This window comes from Trichechus manatus, unplaced genomic scaffold (assembly GCF_000243295.1).
Source record: "Trichechus manatus latirostris isolate Lorelei unplaced genomic scaffold, TriManLat1.0 scaffold00054, whole genome shotgun sequence".
Lineage (NCBI taxonomy): Eukaryota > Metazoa > Chordata > Mammalia > Sirenia > Trichechidae > Trichechus > Trichechus manatus.
This window is the reverse complement of record NW_004443990.1, coordinates 2,836,026-2,861,600: the sequence shown is the minus strand read 5'-3', so window position 1 is coordinate 2,861,600 and position 25,575 is coordinate 2,836,026. Positions and strand designations below refer to the sequence as shown.

At 35.9% G+C, this 25,575-nt stretch overlaps 1 protein-coding gene across 4 annotated transcripts in view; it reads left to right on the top strand.

The window, feature by feature from the left end:
* Positions 1-25,575, top strand: part of BRIP1 (BRCA1 interacting helicase 1) — a 202,974-nt gene that overhangs the window by 133,843 nt on the left and 43,556 nt on the right. For all 4 annotated transcript variants that reach the window (XM_023732687.1, XM_023732689.1, XM_023732688.1 and 1 more), the window contains 2 exons: positions 2,523-2,682; positions 3,135-3,256. In XM_023732687.1, coding sequence (XP_023588455.1) covers positions 2,523-2,682; positions 3,135-3,256 — 282 coding nt within the window. The remainder of the gene's footprint in view (positions 1-2,522; positions 2,683-3,134; positions 3,257-25,575) is intronic.

Here is a 25,575-nt window from a genome sequence, read left to right as displayed (position 1 = left end):
TAAACTATGGACTTTAGTTAATAATTATCAATATTGGTTCATTAGTTGTGACAAATGTACCATAGTAATGTTAACAGTATCCATTGCCATCGAGTTGATTCTGACTCATGAAGATCTTGTGTATGTCAAAGTAAAAATGTACTCCATAGGGTTTTCAGTGGCTGATTTATTGGCACTTGATCTCCAGACCTTTCTTGCAAGGTACCTCTGGGTAGATTCGAATCTCCAAACTTTAAGTTAGCAGCTGAGCACATTAACTGTTTACACCACTCAGGGACTTCTGTGTTAACAATAGGGGAACTAATACGTAATGAATGATTGAATGAATGCATAAATGATCTGATTTCTCAGTTAGTTGACTAAGATTTGCCTAACTGAGGCAAACATAGGCCTAACATATCTTTTTCTGTATCTTCGTTTTCAATATTTCTGTGCACAGCTCTGAATACTGCCTTATGTTGAAGTTTTTTTTTTTTTTTACATTTTCTATGCATTGGTGAGATACTTGGATTCAGAAACAGTACATATTCAATAAGCAAATCCTAATAGCCAACCAAGGAGCCCTGGTGGCTCAACAGTTAAGCATTTGGCTGCTAACTGAAAGGTTTGCAGTTCAAACCCACCAAGTGGCTACACAGGAGAAAAACCTAGCAATCTGCTCCCATAAACATTACAACCTAGAAAAGCCTATGCGGCAGTTCTACTCTGTCACATTGGGTGGCTGTGAGTTGAAATCTATTTGACAGCACATAATAACAGCAACAATAGACTACTGAGGCATTCAAATAGAAAAGACTTTTAGATCAATGATAACAAAACCCATTGCCATCGAGTTGATGCCAACTCATAGCAACCCTATAGGACAGCGCAGAACTGCCCCATAGGGTTTCCAAGGAGAAACTGGTGGATTCAAACTGCCGACCTTTTGATTAGCAGCGGAATGTTTAACTACTGTGCCACCAGGGCTCCTACAGATCAATGAATGATAGCCCTACATTTTTACCTAATAGCATGGTGTTATTGTGAATTTTTATTTTTATTGATCGGGCAACCCTGATCACTGTAAAAGTAGCAATGAATTATTTTACTGACCACTAATAGAAAATTGGTTTTATGAACTTATTAAAAAGTTTATTTGTAAAAGTAAATTTAAGGTTAAAATTCTACGGTAATAAACCATATGTCTTAGTCATCTAGTGCTGCCATAACAGAAATACCACAAGTGGAGGGTTTTAAGGAAGAGAAGTTTATTTCCTCACAGTCAAAGTAGGCTAAAAGTCCAAATTCAGGGCGTCACCTCCAGGGGAAGGCTTTTTCTCTCTGTCGACCTTCTTCTCGTCGGTGTTCCCCCGGACTAGGAGCTTCTCTGCTCAGGGACCCCAGTCCAAAGGACGTGCTCTGCTCCTGGCACTGCTTTCTTGATGGTATGAGGGCCCCCTGTCTCACTGCTCACTTCTGTCTTTTATATCTCAAAAGATTGCCTCAGGACACAATCCAGTCTTGTAGATCCAGTCCTGCCTTACTAACACAACTGCCACCCATCCTCCCTCATTAACATCATAGAGGCAGGATTTACAACATATAGGAAAATAACACAGTACCAGGAATCATGGCCCAGCCAAACTGATATACACATTTTTGGGGGGACATAATTCAATCCATGACACCATCTTATAAAAATTGATTAGTTTTTTGTTCTCTAGGGATTTTTTTGGAGTTCCTTGGTACTTGGCTACATTGATTTTGTAAAAACTTGCCCAAATTTCGTAGAACTTTGACAAGTAGGTAAAACAGTTCAACTTAAATTATAATAATCTCTGGCTTTTTAAATTTATTTCAGCTCTTTATTATTAACTTATATTTCTTTGCATTTACTGTGTTTTATTTTCCAGTTTCTTGAAAAGAATGCTTAAATTCGTTTTTTTTTCAGAATTTTAAAATGTATTTCAGTATATTTCTAAAAGAATACCACCTTTGTTGCATCCCACACATTTTGAATTGTGGGGTTCTTTCTGTATTATTCAGATCTAACGAATCAATAAATTCTACTGTTTTTCTTTCTAAACCATGTTTTTAAAGAGTATGATTTTTCGTGTTGGGCTTATATGTTTGCTTATTTTATTTGACTAACTTTGTATTATTGACTTTTAATCTAAAGTTGCATTGTTATTAGAATATGCGGTCAATATGATAGAGTTTCTTTGAAATTTGTTGAAAGTCCTTTTATAATTCTAGTACGTGGTTATTTTTTCAAATGTTCCATTTGTGCCTGTATTTTTTCTGCTTGTTAGCTGCCTGAGTCTTTTTATATATTTACTCTATTCTGGTTATTAATGATGATCAAATTTGCAAACAATCATCTTAGCTGTGTATGCGCTTAGTAAAATGATCTTAAATAGTCTTCATTTAAGGAATTTTTAGTTAAGAATGTAAAGAAACTTCACCTTAATTTAAAGAGACTAACCAAGACAAGTTTGTTCATTTGGACACATAATCTTCATTTTTTTCTTTCCTCTTTTTAGTTGTTAGAAAAATTAAAAGAACGTTGGCTTTCCACTGGTTTATGGCATAATCTGGAGTTGGTAAAGACAGTCATTGCAGAACCACAAGGAGGAGGCAAAACTGATTTTGATGAGTTACTGCAGGTATACTATGATGCAGTCAAATACAAAGGAGAGAAAGGTAATTGGAAATAATTTTATAGCCAATGAAAAAATATTTTTATTATACTATAAGAAGAGATTGGTGTTGTTAGAGTTCTATTTATCTTATCTTGCACTTAAGAGAAAAATTACATTCTTTTGCTTAGAATTGTTCTCTTGTGAATAGTTTCACTTTGGTATCCAGTTCAGTGTAAGAAACAGCAAGCATTCAAGTAGTATCCACAGTCTTCCTTACACCACCTGAAACATTTCGTGCAAGAGTCAGGGGATGCATAAATGTAATTTTGTTTCAGTTGTTTATTTAAAGACATTGAACTTTTGAAACTTTTATCTCAGTAGTGTTTGGTTTTCATTTTTTAAATTTTCTACTATGACTACTTAATAATCAGATATTATCAAAGTGATAAGAATACGCAAATTCTGGGAAATTTTGAGTGTGCTTTTTAAAATGCTCATTTTCTGTTGTTTAAGATGGAGCGCTCCTGGTAGCAGTTTGTCGTGGTAAAGTGAGTGAGGGTCTGGATTTCTCAGATGACAATGCCCGTGCTGTCATAACAATAGGAATTCCTTTTCCAAATGTGAAAGATCTACAGGTAGGCCATTAAAACTTTAATAAGTTTTGTCATAGAAGTCATTGATTTTGTATGAAGTTAATTATACATTTTCCTTTTATCTTCAGACATTTTATTTTAAATCTTTGGTGAATATGAATGAGTGAGAAAGGTTTAGTAGATAAAGGTTTATTTTATTTTTCACTTACACTGTCTTTAGCTGAACAAGAGTGATTCTGAAATTGTGATCCCTGGGTGAGGAGCATCATCTGGGAACTTGATAGAAATGCAGATTTTCAGACCTACCGAATCAGAAACTCTGGAGGTGGAGCCCAGCAATTTGTGTTTTGTCGAGTTCTCAGTCATAGACTTACAGGGGTCCCACCAGGGAATTCTAGGACTCTTTTCTACCTACCTTCCTTCTCTCCAGTGCCCTGCCCTGCAGATTTCGGCTGCTCCAATCTCTTCCACCTCAGCTTAGCAGGACCGCTGTGCTCTGTACTGTAACTCTGCACTGTTGGCAGAGAATTATTCCCGGGAAGAGAACTGGGAATCAATGGAGTTTACCTAATGAATTTCCCTTATCTCTGGGATTGCAGTTCTGTGCTGCCTGATATCTGCTCCCTGAAAGCAGTTGCTTTATCTATTTTGTCTGGTTTTACTGTTATTTACAGTGAGAGGGATATTCATAAACCAGTTACTCTATCTTGACCAGAAATGGGAGTTTTGCCTCGTTATCACTGGTTGTTTGCTAACCATTATATTTGGAACACTTTATGGAAATAATTTGAGGCCTAAGATGTAATTATCTTCCAGCAGGTAGGATTTTCTTTTCTTTCTTACAGGCATTTGAAGGTGCTAGCAATCTGAGACCAAAGCTTGAGGTTTTCTGGCTACTGAGTTGACTTAACTGAGTACAATCTGTATTCATCCTCCCAGGATTCAACCTGTTAGGGTCTCATACCAGAGCAGGAGTTCTTTTGTGAAACAGTTATCTTCTTTAATTGTCAATATTTTACTAGGCACTGTGAGTTATGTAATTTTTACTTTTATTTCTCTAGGCCATAGCAGTCCTTGGGTAGCATTAATATTAACAGTAATAAACAGTATTTCTCTGGTTCGCTCCTACTTCTTCCCATAACTGTGGACCTCTTCAAAATTTCTAAAAGTCCTCAGGGGGTGTCTCACCTGATAATTCATAATCTAATCCTTTCAGCCTCTCCTGACTTTCTCTAGCTACCAGTACCACCATTCAGGTCACTGATGGCCATACTGAGAGCTGTATCTCCTATTTTAAAAGGCTAATGTTGCCTTTGACTGCTGCTGCTGCTGGAATAGTTGACATCCACTCAAGAAAAACTATTGTGTCCACCGTTATCTACATGAGTGCTGCATTCCACTGAAGCTGTGTGCTGCTGATAGCTGTTGGCACTGGTGCTATCTTATCCTTTTACATTAAAATTTATTAATATTATAGCTACCAGGCCTACATTATTGCACTAATGCTGCTTTGTTAAAGTGGAGAGAATCCCTTTTCCTCTCTACCCGACTCAGCTGCATTGTTCCAATGTTTTATACATAATTTTTGGCCCCTAAAATTAGCTCTTTCAATTTTGCTTGTATCTCTTTCTTTCATGGACCTACTCATGAGTATTTGAAAGCTGGAAAAGAAGATAAACTTTATGGTTGTTCTAAATATTATATTCACAAAGTTACAAGGCCTGTAATGATTCACATCAAACTCATAATAGTGATTGCATCTGAGAAGAGAAGGGAATGATACTGGGAGTAGTTATCAAAAGGGAATTCAACTTTTTCCGTAATTTTTTTAAATTTTATTGTGTTTTAGGTGAAAGTTTACAACACAAATTAGTTTCTCATTCAAAAATTTATACACAAATTGTTTTCTGACATTGGTTGCAATCCCTGCACTGTATTAGCACTCTTCCACACTTTCCCTTTGCACCTTGAGTTCCCTGTGTCCGTTCTTCCAGTTTTGCTGTCTCTTCCTGCCTTCTCATCTTTGCTTTTGGGCAGGTGTTACCCGTTTGGCTTCATATACTTGACTGAACTAAGAAGCACGTTCCTCACGTGTGTTATTATTTGTTCTATTACCCTGTCTAATCTGGCTGAAAGGTGAACTTTGGGAGTGGCTTCAGTTCTGAGTTAACAAAGTGCCTGGGGGCCATGTTCTCCATGGTTCCTCCAGTCTCTGTCAGACCAGTGAGTCTGGTCTTTTTTTGTGAATTTGAATTTTGTTCTACATTTTTCTCCCACTCTGTCCAGAACCCTGTATTGTGATCCCTGTCAGAGCAATCGATGGTGGTAGCCGGGCATTTAGTTCTTCTGGGCTTAAGCTGGTGAAGGCTGTGGTTTATGTGGTCCTTTGGACTGATACTTTCCTTGTGTCTTTAGTTTTCTTCATTCTCCTTTTCTCTGAACTTGACTGGACCAATAGATGTATTTTAGGTGGCTGCTTGTAAGCTTTTAAGACCCCAGGCGCTGCTCACCAGAGTAGACTGGAGAACATTTTCTTCATGAACTATTTTATGCCAGTTGAGCTAGATGTCCCTGAGACCATGGTCCCTAGCCCTCGACCCCAGTAACTCAGTCCTTCAAGAAGTTTGGATGTGTCTAGGAAGCTTCTATGGCTTTGCCTTGGTCAAATTGTGCTGACTTCCCCTATAATGTATGTTGTCTTTTGCTTCATCAAAGTTAACACTTGTCTATTATCTAGTTAGTGATTTCCTCTCCCCACCTCTCCCATCCCTTGTAACCATCAAAGATTATTTTTTTTCTGTGTGTAAATCTTTTCATGGGTTTTTTATAATAGTGGTCTCATGCAGTATTTCTTTTGTAATTGACTTACTTCACTCAACATAATGCCCTCCAGATTCATCCATGTAGTGAGATGTTTTGAGGATTCATCATTGTTCTTTATCATTGCATAGTATTCTATTGTGTGTATGTACCATAATTTGTTTATCTATTCATCTGATTCCATCTTTTTGCTATTGTGAACAATGCTGCAATAAACATGGGTGTGCATATGTCTAATCGTGTGACGGCTCTTATTTCTCTAGGATGTATTCCTAGAAATGGGGATTGCTGGATCAGGTGGTATTTCTGTTTCTAGATTTTTAGGAAGGCACCATATCATTTTTCATAGTGGTTGTACCATTTTACATTCCCACCAGCAGTGCATAGGGGTTTCAGTCTCCCTACAACCTCCCAACATTTGTTACTTTCTGTTTTTTTGATTAGCGTCAGTAATGTTGGGGTGAGATGGTATCTTATTGTAGTTTTGATTTGCATTTCTCACTGGTGGCACAGTGGTTAAGAGCTTGGCTGCTAACCAGAAGTTCAGCAGTTCAAATCTACCAGCTGCTCCTTGGAAACCCTATGGGGGCATTCCTACTCTGTCTTATAGGGTCGCCATGAGTTGGGATCGACTTGATAGCAATGGGTATGGGTAACGGCTAGCGATTGCGAGCATTTCCTCATGTGTCTGTTAGCTGCCCGAATGTCTTCTTTGGTGAAGTGTCTGTTCATATCCTTTGCCCATTTTTTAATTGGATTATTTGTCTTTTTGTTATTGAAGTGTTGAAATATTCTACCAATTGTAGAGATTAGACCTTTGTCAGATATGTCATAGCCAAATTTTTTTTCCTAGTCTCTAGGTTCTCTTTTTACTATTTTGGTGAAGTCTTTTGATGAGCGTAAGTGTTTAATCTTTAGGAGCTTCCATTTAGTGTACGGTGTGAGGTATGGGTCCTATTTTATTTTTTTATAGATGGACATCCAGTTTTGCCAGCACCATTTGTTAAAAAGACTATCTTTTGCCCCCATTTAATGGTCATTAATATTATAGATACCAGGCCTACATTATTACACTAATGCTGCTTTGTTGAAGTGGAGAGAATCCCTTTCCAGTCTTTTTCTTCCACACCCAATTGCATTTTTTTCCAATGTCTTATATATAATTTTCCCCCTAAAATTAGTTCTTTCAGTTTTTGCTTGTATCCTCTTTCTTTCATGGACCTACTGGTGAATGTTTGAAAGCAGGAAAAGAAGATAAACTTTATAGTTGTACTAAATATTATACTCACAAAGTAACAAGGCCTGAAAGGATTGAGATCAAACTCATAATAGTGATTGCATGTGAGAAGAGAAGGAAATGATATTGGGAGTAGTTATCAAAACGAAATACAACTTTTTCCATAATGTTGTTTTTTTTTAAAATGTTTTTAAAGCTTCAAGAAAATATGAAAATACAGGTTTTTTTTATGTTACTCTTTGTACTTTGTTTTTAAATCATTAAAAAAAAATTTTTCATGTTACTTGAAAGAAAAAAGGTCACGTTTACCTTGTGTTTTCTCCAATCCCACCCACCTACAATGATTCTGGGCATTGTTTTTATACCAAGCTTAGGTTCTTTATGCTTGCTTTCCTCAGGATAAGTTTTTCCCAGACAGCATTTCAGTCCATTATGCAAAAAAGACACCTGATGGCCTGCTCTGACATTCCTCAGTCATGGTCCTGCTTGTCATAGTACTGCTTGTCTGAATCTCAATGGTTTATGTTACATAAAATAGCAAAACGATAGAAATGTCAATGAGCTCTAGATGGGGAGAAGAAGGGTAGTTCTAAAGGAGTTTCCTTGGTGACTCCAGGGAGAGGGAGAGGATAATCCATATCTTTCCTCCCAGAGGCACAAACTTGGTTACCAAAAAAAAGCTGACTCATATCAACTGATGTAATAGCTGAAACCAGACCTTTCCCACTCTTGATAAGGAGAAAGGTCTGTGATGTTCTACGGTGAATTAGCTAGTTCCTCATTTGTGTTTTCATTCTCCTTTTTTAAAATGCGTACTATACTGCCTTCATTACATTATATTTTAGTGATTATAAATGTTTTATGATCCATTAGATTGTGTACCTTGAAGACAGGGACAGTTTCTTTAATACCTCTGTATCTCTATAATTAAAATATTGCTTTTACTCAATAAATGTTGATTGAATTAATGATTAAATGAGGGTTTAATGTAAGTTATTAAAATTGTATTTGGTTTTGTTATTTGTTTAACCTAACATTGTTATTTAAAACAAAAACAACAAAAAATCCTCCATTCCTAGAGACTTTAATTGAGGCGTATTATCCAGCCTTTATCTGTAGTTAGGGATGTTTTTGTTGTTAGTTGTCATCGAGTTGATTCTGACTCATGGTAACCCCATATATGCAGAGTAGAACTAATCGATATTGTTTACAAGGCTGTGACCTTTCAGAAACAGATCTCCAGGCATGTCTTTTGAGGCACTTCTGGGTGGATTCAAACCGCCAACCTTTTGGCTAATAGTCAAGCACTTAACCATTTGTGCCACCCAGGGACTTCTGTAGTTAGAGATATGAAAATAATGAGACTAAAACAGTGACTAATATATAGTGAAAACTCAAAAATGATAATAATAGTAATCATTATTAGGTGATAATACAGTGGTAGTAAACATTAATATGACTTATAATGAGGCAATACAGTATCTTGTTAAAGTCATAAATTGTTAAAGGAGTTGTTGCTTAATCCCCAAGAGCATCTTGTACACTACCTAATATGTAGAAGAACACAATAGGTGATGGGAGTATCTTAGATTGATTAGACTGGTTGTCACTTTTGAATTCATTTTCTATTGCTGTGTAACAGATTACCATAAACATAGTGGCTTAAAACAATACACATTTATTATCTTATACTTTCCATGGGTCATGAGTCTGGGCATGGCTTATCTGTGTCCTCTGCTCAGGGTTCCACACAGCTGCAATCAAGGCATTGGCAGGGTTTTGCTTTCATCCGGAGCCGGGGTCCTCTCATTCAGGTTGTTGGCAGAATTTTCTTCCTTATGGTTGTAGGACTGAGGTCACCTGTTTTCTTGCTGATTCAGCCAGGGGAGGCTCTTGGCTCCTAGCGGCTACTCATAGTTCCTTGTCTTGCGACCCTCTCACAGACCCTCACACAACATAGCAACTTACTTCTTTAGGGCTAGCAGGATAACTCTCACTCCAGTCCGTTAAAACAGAGTCTTATATAACTTAACATAATCACAGGAGTAGCTATCCCATTACCTTGCCACATAATGTAACCTTATCAAGGGAGCAGCCATCCCTTCACCCTTGGGGTATTCTTGACTGGCTAGAAGCAAGTCACAGGTTCTACTGCACAAAAACGGGAGGGAATTATACAAGGGCATGACTCTCTGAGTGTTACCTTACAGTTAGTCTGCCATACTCTTCCGTACAATGATATAATGAGCCAAATGATCTTCATTAATGGCTCTTCCAAAACTAAAACTATACTTCAAATAACTTGGCCTTAAATTTGTACCTTATAGTTTTCATTTATATTAATACTTAATCTACTATGCGAGAATAAGTAGAAGCTATTTACAAATGAAAACTTTAAATATTCTATTTCTTTATCCTTTTTGTATTATTTCACTTGAATTCATATTTTAAAAGGTTAAGATTGGTGTCTGAGTTAGAGAAGTGATTTGAGTGGGGAAAAGGGGGCAATGACATTGATTTTATGATACTAATTTTTTTTCTTAAATTTGAGAAACAGATTATGGAAGTAAAAATTAAAATACATTCTAAAATACTAAGTTAAGACTCTTCTAGTATCCATGGCAGAATTTGGCTTTTAGAGAATTAGGAAAATGTATTTTAGAGCCAAAAATACGACTTTTTTTTCTGTGACCAGGATTTCCTCTTCCCACCTTGGGGACTAGAAAGTAGAGGTAGGAAAATTTCATTTTGGAGCCCAGTGTGACTTGTTTAGTTCAAGTCATAATTTATTGCACATACCTCACGGACCTGAAAATAAAGAAACCCACTATGAAATGTTGATAATTTGCCACTCTGAAGGGCCAGCATTAAGCTAACTTTCCCAATGAGAATTTTTTTTCACTTTTCCCAGATGCTTCTTATCATTCTATAAGGACATACTTAATCATATAATAGTTAAAAAGAAAACTTACTGTGCACTAAACCAAAGTATTTGAGGCATTAGAGTGAACCAAGGCCTTTATAAAAGTATACCTCAAAAGTTGTTTTCTTTTAATGTAAACAAAGCTGATCTTTTAATGAATATCTAAAGCAAATCCTTTGGCCAGTTATTATGATGTATAAGTACAAAAGCCTTCACTTTTATATTCATTCATCCACATCTCAAATTGGTTGCATGGGCATAGTTTGTGATACATGAGGTATAAGATTTTCTATTTAAAAATTGCTTTTAATCTGTATTCCTTAGCATAGTTTAGTAGTATAGAAAATATTTTCCCTTCATGGGTAATGTGCCCTGACTCCTCTGAGGAAAAATTTACTAAACCAAACTACATGGCTAAAAACTTTAAAACTTTAAAAATATTGATATGGTGTGTTAGATTTTTATAATTGATTTGATAAATTTTATGGTAATATTCAATATCATAAGCATTGGGTCTGTTCTTACAATAATTAAAATAATTTATCAAGATAGTAGTACATTCTATATTTATATATTATTTTCTTTAGTAGGCATAGTATGATGAGTTACCAAAATAGATTTTATTTGGAAACATTAAAATTCAGGTAATGATCTGATAAGCTATGTTAATATTGGTGTATTGGCATTTAATAACCTTTGTGAATTCCATTTTTTGTTAATTAAGGAAATTTCTCTTAGCTCTGAATGTCCTGAATAATTTGAGTATATTATTTTAATTTTTTAAAATTACACACGTGATTGAAAAATACAGGTTTCTATTTTAGTTTTATTATATTAGTTATTGACTTCATTACAATTTATTTTATCATCTTTAGTACAAACACACACTTATATAAACACACACTTACAAACACACTTGCATATGTCTATAGGTTCCTATTGTTGACATTTTATAAACCACAAGAAAAAGACAGGTGCTTGCCCTAAAGGTTAACAGTACTAATAAAATAGAGTGCATTAAACCAGTGCTTCTGGTTTAAATATTGTCAGATGATGACAGTACTAGAATTCTTAATTCCAATAGACAGGTGTCTTTTTAAGGAGAATGTTGTTCCTTCAGTTATTCTTGTTGCTTTGACAATTACGTGAATATTCATGAACAGATGAACAAGAGCAAGAATGCAAAGGACTGTTGTATATTGAGACAAACTTGATTTCAAAAACAAAAAACTTTCTTGATATTTAAATTTTATTATGTAAAATAAATATAACAAAATTTGCCATTTTAACCATTTTTAAGTGTGACATTAATTACTTTCACAATGTCGTGCAACCGTCACCACTGTCCATTTCCAAGTGTTTTTATTACCCCAAATAGAAACTCAGTACTCCTTAAGCAATAACTCCCATTCCCCCTTCCCCCAGCGCTCGTTAATCAGTAACAAACTTTTGTCTCCATGCATTTGCCTATTCTAGATATTTCATATAAGTGTGATCAACGTTGGTCCTTTTTTTAAAATAATATTTGTCCTTTTGTGTGTGGCTTATTTCACTTAACATAATGTTTTGCGGGTTCATACATATCATGGCATGTATCAGAACTTTATTTCTCTTTATGGCTGAATAATTTTCCATTGTATGGATATACCACATTTTGTTTATCCGTTCATGCTATTGTAAAAAATGCTGAAATGAACATTGGTATAAACATGTCTGTTTGAGTCCCTGCTTTAAATCCTTTGGAGTTTATACCTAGGAGTGGAATTGCTGGGTCATATGGTATTTGTATGGTTAACTTTTTGAGGAATCACCAAACTGCTTTCCACGGTGACTGCACCATTTTACATTCCCATCAGCAAAGCTCAAGGGTTCTAGTTTCTGCACATCCTCACCAACACTTGTTAATTTCCTTTTTTTCTAATAATGGCCGTCCTAGTGGGAGTGAAGTAGTATCTCATTGTGGTTTTGATTTGTATTTCCCTAATGACAAATGAAAGGAGCCCTCGTGGTACAATGGTTGAGCACTTGGCTGCTAACCGAAAGGTTGGCAGTTCAAGCCCACCAGCCACTTTATGGGAGAAAGATGTGGTAGTTTGCCTGTGTAATGATTTACAACCTTGGAAACCCTGTGGGACAGATCTACTCTGTCTTACAGGCTTGCTATGAGTTGGGATTGGCTTGATGACAGTAGGTTTTGCTTTTGGGAATGAGAAATGATGTTGAGTATCTTTTCATGTACTAATTAGCCGTTTTTACATCTTTGAAGAAATGTCTATTCAAATCCGTTGCCCATTTATAATTGGGCTGTTATCTTTTTATTGTTGAGTTGTGGGAGTTCTTTATATATTCTGGATATAAAATCCTTATTATATGGTTCCCAAATATTTTCTCCCATTCTGTAGATTCTCACTTCACTTTGTTGTTAAAGTCCTTTGATGCAGAAAGTTTTTAATTTTGGGGAAGTCAATTTATGTATTTTGTCCTTTGTTGCTCATTCTTTTGGTGTCGTATCTAAGAATCCATTGTCAAAAGCAAGACACTGAAGCTTTACCCCTATGTTTTCTTCTAAGAGTTTTATGGTTTAAGTTCTTACATTTAGGTCGTTGATCCATTTTGAGTTAATTTCCCTATTTGGTGTGAGGTATGGGTCCAACTTCTTTCTTCTCTGCGTGGAGATCCTATTGTAATTTAATTTAATTTTGGGGAAGTCAATTTATGTATTTTGTCCTTTGTTGCTCATTCTTTTGGTGTCATATCTAAGAATCCATTGTCAAAAGCAAGACACTGAAGCTTTACCCCTATGTTTTCTTCTAAGAGTTTTATGGTTTAAGTTCTTACATTTAGGTCGTTGATCCATTTTGAGTTAATTTCCCTATTTGGTGTGAGGTATGGGTCCAACTTCTTTCTTCTCTGCGTGGAGATCCAATTGTACTAGCACCGTTAGTTGAAGAGACTGTTCTTTTCCCCAATGAAAGACCGTGGCTCCTTAATAATTTTGAGTAGATTCATATATTCCTTTTGAATTATTTTAAAATTATAATTATGTTAATGATCTTGAGTGTTTCCTTATCTGTTTATTCATTCATTTAACAAACAGTTACTAAGAGCCTATTTTGTAATAAATAGATGCAAAAGTAAACAAGATACTATCTCTATACCAGTGTTGTCTGTAATTTAGTGAAGGACATGAATGTGTAACTGAGTGATTAGTGAGATAGGATCTGGGTGCTCAGATGTATAAGAAAAGTGAAGTTGAACAACACCTTTCACCTCCTGTCATGATATCCATACACTTTCACTAATTTGCCTAAATGGAGTGGAGGATCTGGAGAGATAAAAATTTAATCTTGATTATATTGATATTCAAACATACAAACATTTGATAAAATTGAATGGCACCATCAGAAGCCAGATTATACGACTATTCAGATTATAAGAAGACTATTCAGAATAATCAACCAACTAGTTTTAGGGTACCTGGCTAGCATACTAGCTACAGTGATAGACCCTGGGGACACAATGATAAACTATACAGACTGCCCCTTGTCTTGTGGAGCTTACAGTCTGATAAGGAATATTGGCATTAAGAAACAATTAATTACAGTTCTGATGAAAATTATAAGGGAAAAAAACCACAGGAACCGTGAAAATATATAACAGAATCTTGATCAAGTCTTTCAAGGTCAGGAGAGGCTTTCTGAGGAAATGCTGTTTTAGCTGGCACAGGAAAGAACGCTAGGAGTTAGGTAGGTGAACAGAATTGATAAGGGTATTTTCAGCAGAGAAGACAACATAGGATAAGGCCCTAAGGTGAGAAAGAGAATAGCAATCTCCCAGAACAGAAAGAAGCTGAGGTAGAGGGTAAGTTAGGGAGAATGGCGTGAACAGAGGCTGGGAGAAGTATGGAGGAGCCAAGTCACTTAGGGCCGGTATGGTGTTGTAGGGATTTGGGACTTTATGCCAAGTTATAGGAAACCACATCTAGTAACAGAGCCCGAGGTCAGAGTGGAATGGAGTTCTGGTTATAGTATAGCATCTGGTACAGAAACCCACCTGAATCTAGTCCTCATGGTAACATGTGGTTGTTGTTGGGTGCCGTTGAGTCAGTTCCGACTCATGGCAACCCTAGGTACAACAGAACAAAACACTGCCCAGCCCTGGGCCATCCTTAAAACCATTGTTATCCTTGCTTCTAAGGAACATTCTGGCTGTACTTCTTCCAAGACAGATTTGTTTGTTCTTCTGGCAGTCCATGGTATATTCAGTATTCTTCACCAATATCGTAATTCGAACGCATCAATTCTTACTCTGTTTTCCATATTCATTGTCCAGCTTTCACATGCATACAGGCAATTGAAAATACCATGGCTTGGGTCACGTGCACCTTAGTCCTCAAGGTGACATCTTTGCTTCTTAACACTTTAAAGAGGTCTTTTGCAGCAGATTTGCCCAGTGTAATACATCGTTTGATTTCTTGACTGATGCTTCCATGGGCATTGATTATGGATCCAAGTCAAATGAAATCCCTTACAACGTCAATATTTTCTCCATTTATCATGATGTTGCTATACTGGTCCAGTTGTGAGAATTTTTGTTTTCTTTATGTTGAGGAGTAATCCATACTGAAGGCTGTAGTCTTTGATCTTCATCAATAGGTGCTTCAAGTCCTCTTCACTTTTCGGCAAGCAAGGTTGTATCACGTGCATATCGCCGGTTGTTCATGAGTCTTCCTCCAATCTTGATGCCACATTCTTCACATAGTCCAACTTCTCGGATGATTTGCTCAGCATACAGATATTCTGAATAAGGATGGTGAAAGGATCCAACCCTGATGCACACCTTTCCTGATTTTAAAGCACGCAGTATCCTTTTGTTGTGTTCAAACAACTGCCTCTTGCTCTATGTGCAGGTTCTGCATGAGCACAGTTAAGCATTATGGAGTTCCCATTCTTCGTAATGTTACGCATAATTTGTTATGATCCACATAGTTGAATGCCTTTGCATAGTCAGTACAGCACAGGTAAACATCTTTCTGGTATTCTCTGCTTTCAGCTAGGATCCATCTGACATCAGCCATGATATCTCTCTTTCATATCCTCTTCTGAATTTGGCTTGAATTTCTGGCAGTTCCCTGTTGATGTACTGCTGCAAAATGTGGGTTACCCCAGGGGAAGTGGCAAAGTATATAAAGTAAAAGGGCTATAATACAAACTCTGTAACACTTAGGAATCCAGCACTTCCTGTTGGAATTGTTGGAAACACAAGCCAAATCACAGATAAGGAAGAAAAACTTTGTCACTTCTAAAGGACTAGAATGAGTTTATCCTCAATTATTTAAACCATTTTTCCTCTTCAGAATGCTTTTTTTTTCTCCTAGTTCTTTTTTTAAAAGATAGTTTGGCCAAAAGTATTATTAAAAACAGATTCTAAGTATATTTTTATATCCCACAATTAAAATCTAGTTTAAATCTAAGTAAGCTGCCTGGATCGACAATTTATGTATTTGCCTTGGGAGTGAAAAATGAGATAACGAAACCCTTTGTTCTGATCCCTCCTGAAAATAAATAAATAAATGGAGGAATTGCTGAAGTTTTTTTTTTTTTTTTTTTAATTCCCCATATTTCTTAAAGGGATATTTTAGGGTTAGGTGAAGAAATATTTAAAATCACTAATTTTTCAGCAAGTTTGCTTGATAACCTTTTCCAATTTTTTTATCCCAATATTCATGTCATTATATTTCCTTAGAAAGAAAGCCATGCCTGAATACAGCTATAAGTTAAACCTTTAGATAATGCATAAAACAAATAATAATTTTGATTTTTTAAGTTTTCTGAAGTTTTTTCTTTTTTTCTCTTGCATTCATCTTGTTTTTGGAAATAATAAGAATGTTGTTGATCTTTATATTTTAGTTTTGCTCTCAAAGTAGGTTGAAGGCTTTAAAAGTGAAATTATCACCCTGGGGACTTGTAAAGTTAATTGACACTTAACTACTTCTGTTGGCACAGAACATAATCATCAGCACTACCTCGAGGGAAACGGTGAGATTGTTTTTTAACTTCCCTGAAAATAATTTAAAAAACTTTTTTTCAGAAAAATTTTGATTGTATTGTATTTTAATCAGTTTACTTATTCAGATCACCTTAAAGCCTACAGAGTTCAGATATGTAGTGGGCTTTGGATGAGTGTGTCACTGATTTTTCCAGCTATAAAACAAAGTCGCTCTTGACTGAGAGTCACTGCTTTATAGTAAGATGAGCATATGTATATTGTGAATTAAAGTGAAACATTTGCATTTATTTTTAATTTTTTATCAAGTTGAAAAAGTCCAGTAAAGCTTTTTTTAATTGCCTAATGTATACTATATACAGTAGGTGGCTTCTTGTAATAGCATCAGCCCTTGGCTTCCACCCCACTCCCAGTCCTTGCTTCCGAGAGGCAGTGACTTTCACTCCTTTTAGAAGGCTATTTCATCTAGTATTTACCTTTTTATTTTATATTTATATTTTATCTTTATTAAATCAACTTTAAACAGTAATTATTAATTTCCTATATGCAAGATAAGGATTTTAGCTCACTCCACCTTTCCCTCTAATATCCTCCCAATATAGTTATATCATAATTTTTATTAAATCCATAATCAATATTCACGTTATTATGTCTATGAAAATATTGTTCACTGTAGTCAAATGATTCCACCTCCTTTCTTCAACTTTTTTATTTTTTGGAGTTAATAATTGTTGTTAACTGTCATCGACTCTGACTCATGGTAACCTTATATACAACAGAAGGAAACATTACCAGGCTGTGCACCATCCTCACAGTCTCCAGCATGTTTGAGTCTATGGTGGCTATTGTACCAATCTATCTCACCAGGCATTTCCCATATCCTCCTTGGCCCTCTGCTTCACCAAACATGATGTCCTACTCTAATGATTGATACCTCCTGATGATATGTCCAAAGCAAGTGAGTCAGACAATGTTCTGTTGTGATCAGAAGGTTTTCATTGGCTAATTTACAGAAGTAGTCACCAGGCATTTCTTCCTAGTCTGTCTTAGTCTAGAAGCTCCACTGAAACCTGTTCACCGTGGTGACCTGGCTGGTATTTGAAATACCAGTGGCATAACTTCCAATATCATAGCAACACACAAGCCACCAAAGTACGACAAACTGATAGATGAGTGGTAGGGAGTTAATGATACCCTCCCCCCTTCTTTTCTTTTTTCTTTTTAAAAGTTCTTTGTCCAGATAATTTTCTGTCACCCTCCGATAGCTCTTTAAAACAACTCTCAATACAATTTTCTTATCAAACCTGTCAGATATTTATGTTAGTTTTTCTTCTCCCTGGAGACACCCCTTCCAGAGTCTCTTGATGTACTTCAATCTGGATTAAGTTGTTCTTTAAGCCTGCTTAACAGTTGATATGCTGAGATTTACCTTTTCTGTCATACTAGGAATTTGATTTGCCTTCCTTCCATGTTGGATTCCCAGTTTCCTGGGTCTCAGATTTTCCTCTTGTTTCTTGTCCTTTCTTCTTTATGATACATAGCCTCCAACAGTTTCTCTGTACCTCCATTTTCCTGAGCCTTTCTGGACTTCTGCAGGCCAGAGTGACTTGTTTCCTGTCAGGAGCTCTGTGGGTACTTCAGTCTGAACTTTTGCCTTTCTGCTTAGTCATTTACAGTTTGTCCATTTGTGTTTCACAGGAGTAATTTGGAATTTAGGGTTACAGATGTCTCTTAGTTTAATTGAAGATGGAGAAAGTTCTTTAATTTTGGGGTCATTTTCGAGATTCAAGGGAAGACAAAATGCCTTTTTTTTTCTTTCTTTCTTGAAACTAGAAGTCTGTTATTTTCTAAGATAACATGAGTTTTCAAAGTGCTGTGATCCCATATGCCCTATTCCCACACTCACATATGTTCACATTTGGGAACTCTGAATCAGGTATTTCTAACAATATTTTAAAGATAGAAAGTAATTATATGTATATTTTTTAATTAAAGTGTATATTTGGAAGATCAGTTTGGATGTGATAATAAAAATCTGTATGTTTAGAGTATCGTGCTTCGTTTGTTGGGCTGTGGAGATAATAAGTAGAATTTTAAAGTTTCAGGTAGATTTTCAGTATTTTCCAGTATTCATTTAATCATTTCTCTTATATGCATACTTTTTCTTGCTGATGTTTGTTTTTAAATGTCACAGTATTTAATCTTATGAATTCTGAGTCTGAGCCTCCTCTCGTTGGGACTTGCCTCTACTTTCTTTGCTGGCCATCACTACCAAACCTTTATGAAACTACCCTCCTTCCCTATTCCACTTCAAGCCACATTGCTTAGTATTGCATTTCCTGGCATCCACAAGCCTTTTTCATGAGAGATCTTGCGATATCCTAGGAATATATATATATATATATGCAGGTTTCCGTCACTTGCTGAACGGAGCGCTGTTCATTACCCTTAACGAATCCTCTCTCTCTCTTTTTTAATTGTTGTAAAAATATAGGTGATACAATATTCACCAGTTCAATATTTTTTACATGTACAGTTCAGTAAAACTAATTACATTAATCATGTGCAACCATCAACAATATCCTTTTTTTTTTTTAATTCATTCCTTAGCCTATGGTTCCATTTATAGCCGCACACTGATTTCTTCCATAAGATTGTATTTCATTTTGTTAGTTGTTATTGCTTGAAGGGTTTATTCATAATTATTGGGTTCTTGGTATGTGACTTTAACAAGGAAAGCTCTAGATTGTCGGATAGTTGAGTGAAATAATATTTAGACTGTTAAAGGATCAATCATGGACTCATTCTCATAGATTACAGCACTAACGTATTTTATAGTCTCCTTTCAAAAACAGCTGATAGGTTGTAAAGTGACCGGAAAGTGTTATGAAGGATATTAAAGAGTAGTAATGTTAATTAGGAGTCCCTGGGTGGTACAATGATTAATGTGCTTGTGGGATAACTGAAAAGATTGTAGGTTCCAGTCCACCCAGAGGTGGCTCGAAAGAAAGACCTGGTGATGTGCTTCTAAAAAATCAGCCATTGAAAACCCTGTAGAACACATTTTTAGTCTGACATACGTGGGTTCGCCATGAGTCCAAGTTGACTCAGTGGCAGCTGGTTTAATGTTATAATTTTGTACGTAATGTTATAATTTCTCAGAAAGTTTAAAATCAGTTGTAGAAGTTATTTAGAAAAGGGTTTATTTGAAAGCTATTCTCTGTGTCCTGTGGATGTACATAGTTTTGTTGATGTTTGATAGCAAAGTAGCCACTCCATTAACAGAAGGAACTTATTTTATGTCATCCAGTCATTATTTATAAACCACCTAAAGTACTGCATATATATTGAAAAGTATATTCAAACTCCTTCAGAAAGAGGTTGTCCAGGTGATAAAACCATGATTTGGGGTACATAGCGTAAGGTAATGACTAGATGGCCGTCATAATCCCTGTCAGTCCTGTGGCTCTTTATCACATACATGCAACAGTATATTACAAGAGAATGTAAAGCCCACCCAAACCTACACTGGATTTCAGACATATGGTATAAGTAATGACTTTCTAGCCCACTTATCTCTATAATATGATGCTTTATTGTTTCATGTTCGTCATCTATTTCTCCAGCCAGCTTTGTGAGGTAAGGTTGGCAGGAATTTTTTTCTTCTTTTTATAGAAGAGGAATCTGAGAAAAGAAATAAATGGAGGTACTGTGACTTGCCCAAGTGTGAATAGCCTACAGAAATTGCCACAAGCCTATTTACTCTTCTAAAAATGGTTTTTGACTTATCCCCTTACATATTGTATATTAAGGTTTCTTGCATGTCTTAAAGTATTAACTGTCTTTTAGAAGGAAAATGTTGATTTCTACTTTTTTTCTTTCCTCTTTTTTTATCTTATCAAATTATGTTCGTAATTAAAAAAAGCTAATATCTAATTTTCCATACTGACAGAGGTGTTTTTGCATTATTGTTATTTAAAGCACTTATTTGGGAGTGTTTAACCAATAAACAATCCTAGGTAGAAGCTACAAGCTAAATTATAATAATTAGTAAGGCTGGATATGTTGAAAACAGGAGATACCTGATTTAAGGGGAATATTTTATGTTCTATTTTTTATCTTTGAAAATTTTAGGCTATTTCTTTGAACACTAACAATCTATGACATAAAGTTTAATATAGATTTCTCAGCAAAAAAGTGTCTCATCCAAAGTAGCCTTAAAGCATATATGAGATAAGTTAGATCACTATTACTACATCATGATTCTTATTTTTTGTAGATTGTTGTCAAGTCCTATGTGACAGGAAACAAAGTAACAATTGAAAACAATTTTTAATGTGCCTTTTTTTTTTTTTTTTAAGAGCTTAGCTTCTTAACTCTTGGCAGAAACCCATTTTTCTCCGTTTAAAAAAAAAATTTATTCTATGTTTGGTTAACATGGTGTTTGAAAAATCTTGAAAATATGCGAGATGAAACAAAACCAGCTATATTCCTTTTATCTTGCTGAATCATTTCACATATAAAATCTTATGCTGAGTTTAGAACTCTAACCATTGGAATTTATATTGTGATACTTACCCTGATAAAAGTGTTTACACTGTGATGATATGGAGTAGTAAATGTCTCTAATGCACATTCTCTGTCTTCCAGATTTGGTTTGCTATAAATGTTTAGGTTTTAGGTCCTGTATCTTGGCTAAAGATAAAACTATTCTTCTTGAGTGTTTGCTAGACAAAATGTTTATTTTTACTGAAGCAAAGTTTTCTTAATATTTGTAATTAGTAAGTTTAGCTGATTATTTGTTTCTAGTCTTATTTGGAGGCTTGAACTTTTGTCTTAAAGCTTACATTGAAGAAAAATTATATTCTGCCTATGTTAATTACTTTCAGGAAGGCATTACTGAAATCATATGCGTGCTTATATGAATTGGGATAAAATCTGTCGTCATTCCTGTGAGGTAGTAGTTAAGTGAAGAGATGCATTTATAGGTCCAGCTCAGATTTATCACACCATTTATTTCTTCAGAAGCTGCTTATAAAACTTATAAAAAGCAACTCTTGTATAAAGCTATTTAAGACCAACTTGGGTTTAACTAAGTTGAAAAAATAATCTAAATTTCAAAATTGTAACCTACATTTCTTATTAACATATGCAATATAATACTTTTGGCTATTTTATATCTTCTGTTACTGCTATAAGTAGGTTGATTATTGTTTCCAATAAAATCAAGGTATTGAGGACTGAAAGAACTTACTGTTTGATCTGAAGTATATTACAATGTAATAGTAAAATTAGAATCCAAAACATATTACTTCTGCTTGAATGCTGTCAGATATTTTTACACAGTTCTATAAATATTACCTCAGTTATGATTATTTATGTCTTTGCTATTCAGGATTTTATTTATATCAGTCAGGTTAGCTTTGGATGCACATATATTTTCATTTGTCTAGAAACAACCATATTCAGGGTGGTTTTCATTTTGTGTTAACTTTGAACTCCAGTTATGAAAAGGAAAAGTTTTGTGAATCAATGCAATATCTGAACCAGTGGGTTGCAAACTCAGCTGCAAGGGCTAAACAAGTAATTTAAATGAGCAAGCTAGTTGAGGACAGTGGTAAAATAGCCAAATTTTTATATATTGTCAAATATGTTAAATTGTCAACTGTGGGCCTTTAGTTTGCAACATCTGATGAAATAGTTTGTCTTCTCCCTTGTATTCATGCACCTCTCCAAAATTACATATACACTAATTTGTTGGGATGAGGAATGAGTAGTTTAAACTCCTTCCAGAGTGTACAATTAAATATAGCTTTCTATTTTGGGAAAGTCTTGTAAAATATATGTGAAAAGTAATGTTAACTGGTCTAAAAGATCGTCTTTCCAAACCACACTTGAGCTCAGTTTATGGTGTTTACTTTCTGTCAAAACATAGAAAAAACATTCACAGTTAACTTCCATAATATAAAATGTCTGTCTCATTAGGCATTAAAGAAGCATTGGTCACAGGTATAATGTTGTTAGACTCTATAGCTAATGTGAATGTGGGCATGACCTCCCAAATAGATCAAAGACTAATCTCTTTGACAGTTATAAAATGGCAAAGCTTGCCATGGGCCTTTTGCTGCTGCACTGAAACTGTTTGTTTGGAAAGCATGCCTGACGGGTAGGGATGTGTTTATAAGGATGAGCAGGTAAAAGTAAAAGATTGTCTTTTGACATTTCAACTAATCCCTTCCAGCCTTTGGTTTACTTAACATTTAGGCTATTTGCTGGCAGGAGAAGCTGGCTTTTTCGCATATGCTGTATGTCATTTTAAATTCGGCATTGATTTTCATGCCTGATAATCCCTAAGTGTACGCTGAAATAGATTCTGATGTCATTAAAATGAGGTGTACTGGCATTCCCTCTTTTCTAAACCCTTAGTTGTAGTTTCCCTTATTAAGTGTGATACCCCAAAGACAATTTTTTATTATCTATTAATTTTTAAAAATCTATTTATATAATAAAAATATTTCAAAATTAGCCTTAATATATAGTTCATTTCAAAAGATTTTGTTTTTATCTTTCAACTAAAATAATTCTCCTAGGTCAGATATTTAAAAGGCTATTTAGATTGGTAAAAAGTATTTGAAACTTTGCAAGAAATTGAAATAATGTAGTCATACAGGAAAGTTAATTTATTGTAATAAAAATAAATAATAATAAAAATTAAGAGAAGTAATTTAATAGTTGCTATATTTTCTCTAAATATTGCATTTATAACTAATACTTCCTACAGCAACTATTATCGTAGGAATAATGATCAATATAAAGTGTTAGTATATCTATGGTATATGAAATTTTGAAAACCCCTAAGCTATTGTATCTGGCAAAGGGCAAATGCTAAATTTGTTTGAAGAAAATACTGTAAAATATTGTGAAGAGACTGCTTTAGTTACATGTTGCAAAATAAGTAGGAAATGTATATTTTTCCCCAGTTAGATAGAAGTTTTAAAGTATTTTTTCCTTAAATCTTCAAATATTATAATATACTTTATTGTTGAATTTTCAGGAATTATTTTTATTTATTATCTAATGTTTTCTATGGTGTCATATTATTTATTATTTATATGATTTCAAGAAAAAGTTATCTATGACATTTAAAGTAAAGTTTATTTTCTAGTTAATAAAGTTTTGATTTAGAATTTGACAGATTCTTTTTGAAGAGATATAAAATTTCTTAACCTACCAGTTTGAAAGTGACTTGTCAGAAGTGTACTCTCAGAGGCAGGGCCAAGATGGCAGAGTAGTCAGATGCTTCCGGTGGACCCTCTTAGAACAAAGACCCAAAAAACAAGTGATTCGATTATATATGGCACTGAACATCAAAGGCAGAGTTGAGGAACTGGACTGAGTAGCAGGGGGTGGGAGACACGTTTTGCAAGCAGCAAGGAGTTGCCAGACCTGACCCAGCGAGAGCCTGAGCCCTTCAGGCCTGAGCAGCTCATGGGTGAGCGGAGAGGCAGGCAAGTAGCAGTGCTCGGAAGGCACGTTTTCTGCACTGGGAGAGACCCAGCGCCAGAGAGTCTACACAGCCACCCAGAACCGGTGAGAAGCAGCCCTCATCGACGAAAGATAAGTATTGCCTACGGCTTACCATGCGGATCAAAAACACTCCCCTCAGGGAAAAACCTCTCTCCCATTTACCTCCCCACTCCCCACTCTGCACTGGGTCCCAGACTGCCTTCAGCAATTGCCGAGTCCCCTGGGCTGGAAGTAGGATCCGTCACATGCCCGGAGCCATTCTCCCTGCCTTGGAGAGTGAACAAATTAACAAACGGGAAAAAATAAACTACCAGCTCCCCTAAGCCAGGAACCCAGGGTAAGCACAGCTCCTTTGCCTAGGCACAGGCATAAGGGATCCACGGACTTTGAGTGCCTTTCCCCCTGCATAGACTTCTGTGGGCCCATCTCAACAGTGTAGGCCCTCATTACTGCAGTACAACAGGGTATATACCAGAAGTCTAACTTCAACTGTTTCAGCTGTGAAGTGGCAGGTTCTTGACATTTGACACTGCTCTGCCCATTAAGCAGGGTCTTCACCTACCTACATCAGAGGCCTGAGGACTGGTGGCTCTACCCACGCCACCTACCCACCTGCGATAGGGGCCCATGAATAAGACGTGCCCCCAAGTCCTTACAGCCAACAGCATTAGGTGCTCATAATCCGGCTGCAAAACCCACCCACCTATGCGCTCTAAGGAACAGGAACACACCTTCCTCCTGGACACTCAGGGGTGGCCATCAGCCCCCTGCCTTGCTCAGAGTGTGCCCCCTGCTGCAGCCAGATGCCTGTGCCTAAACCAATCACCCATGCCTGTCTAGGACTGTGACAGCCTACTTGGTGGCTATCTACCTGGACACCTGAGCTGAATCCATCCAGGAAGAGTGGGCAGACTCCTGAGCTCACATACCTAGTAACAGATCTACCCACCTGGTGACAGAACATTAGAGCTTCAAAGGTGCCAGTAATCAAACTAGCTCATACGAGCAGCCTATTTGGGCATATCAAAAAAAAAAGCTAGGACACAGTAAGCAAACGTAAAATAATAATTTATTGATGGCTCGGAGACAACAGTCAATATCAAATCACATAAAGAGGCAATCCATGATGGCTTCAGCAAGCTCTCAAAATAAAGAAGCTGGAAATTTTCCAGAGGAAAATTTCTTGGACTTACCAGAGGTAGACTACAAAAGATTAACATACAAAACTCTTCAAGACATTAGGAAGGAAATTAAGCAAAACGCAGAACACGCAATAGAGGAAACTAAAAAGATTAGATAAGAGCATAATGACAAATTTAACAGGCTGCAAGAATCCATAGAGAGACAGCAATCAGAAATCCAGAAGACTAACAATAAAATTTCAGAATTAGACAACTCAATAGAAAGTCATCGGAGGAGAATTGAGGCAATGGAAGTCAGAATTAGTGAGATTGAAAATAAAGCACTTGACACCAACTTATTTGAGGAAAAATAAGATAAAAGGATTAACACAAATGAAGAAACCCTTAGAATTATGTGGGACTCTATCAAGAGGAATAACCTATGAGTGATTGGAGTACTAGAACGGGGGGTGAGGAGGTAACAGAAAATACAGAGAGAATTGTTGAAGACTTATTGGCAAAAAACTTCCCTGATATCATGAAAGATGACAACATATCTATTCAAGATGCTCATCAAACCCCACATAAGGTAGATCCCAAAAGAAAGTCACCAGGACATAATCAAACTTGCCAAAACCAAAGATAAAAAGAGAATTTTAAGAGAGGCTAGGGATAAACAAAAAGTCATCTACAAAGGAGAGTCAATAAGAATAAGCTCAGACTACTC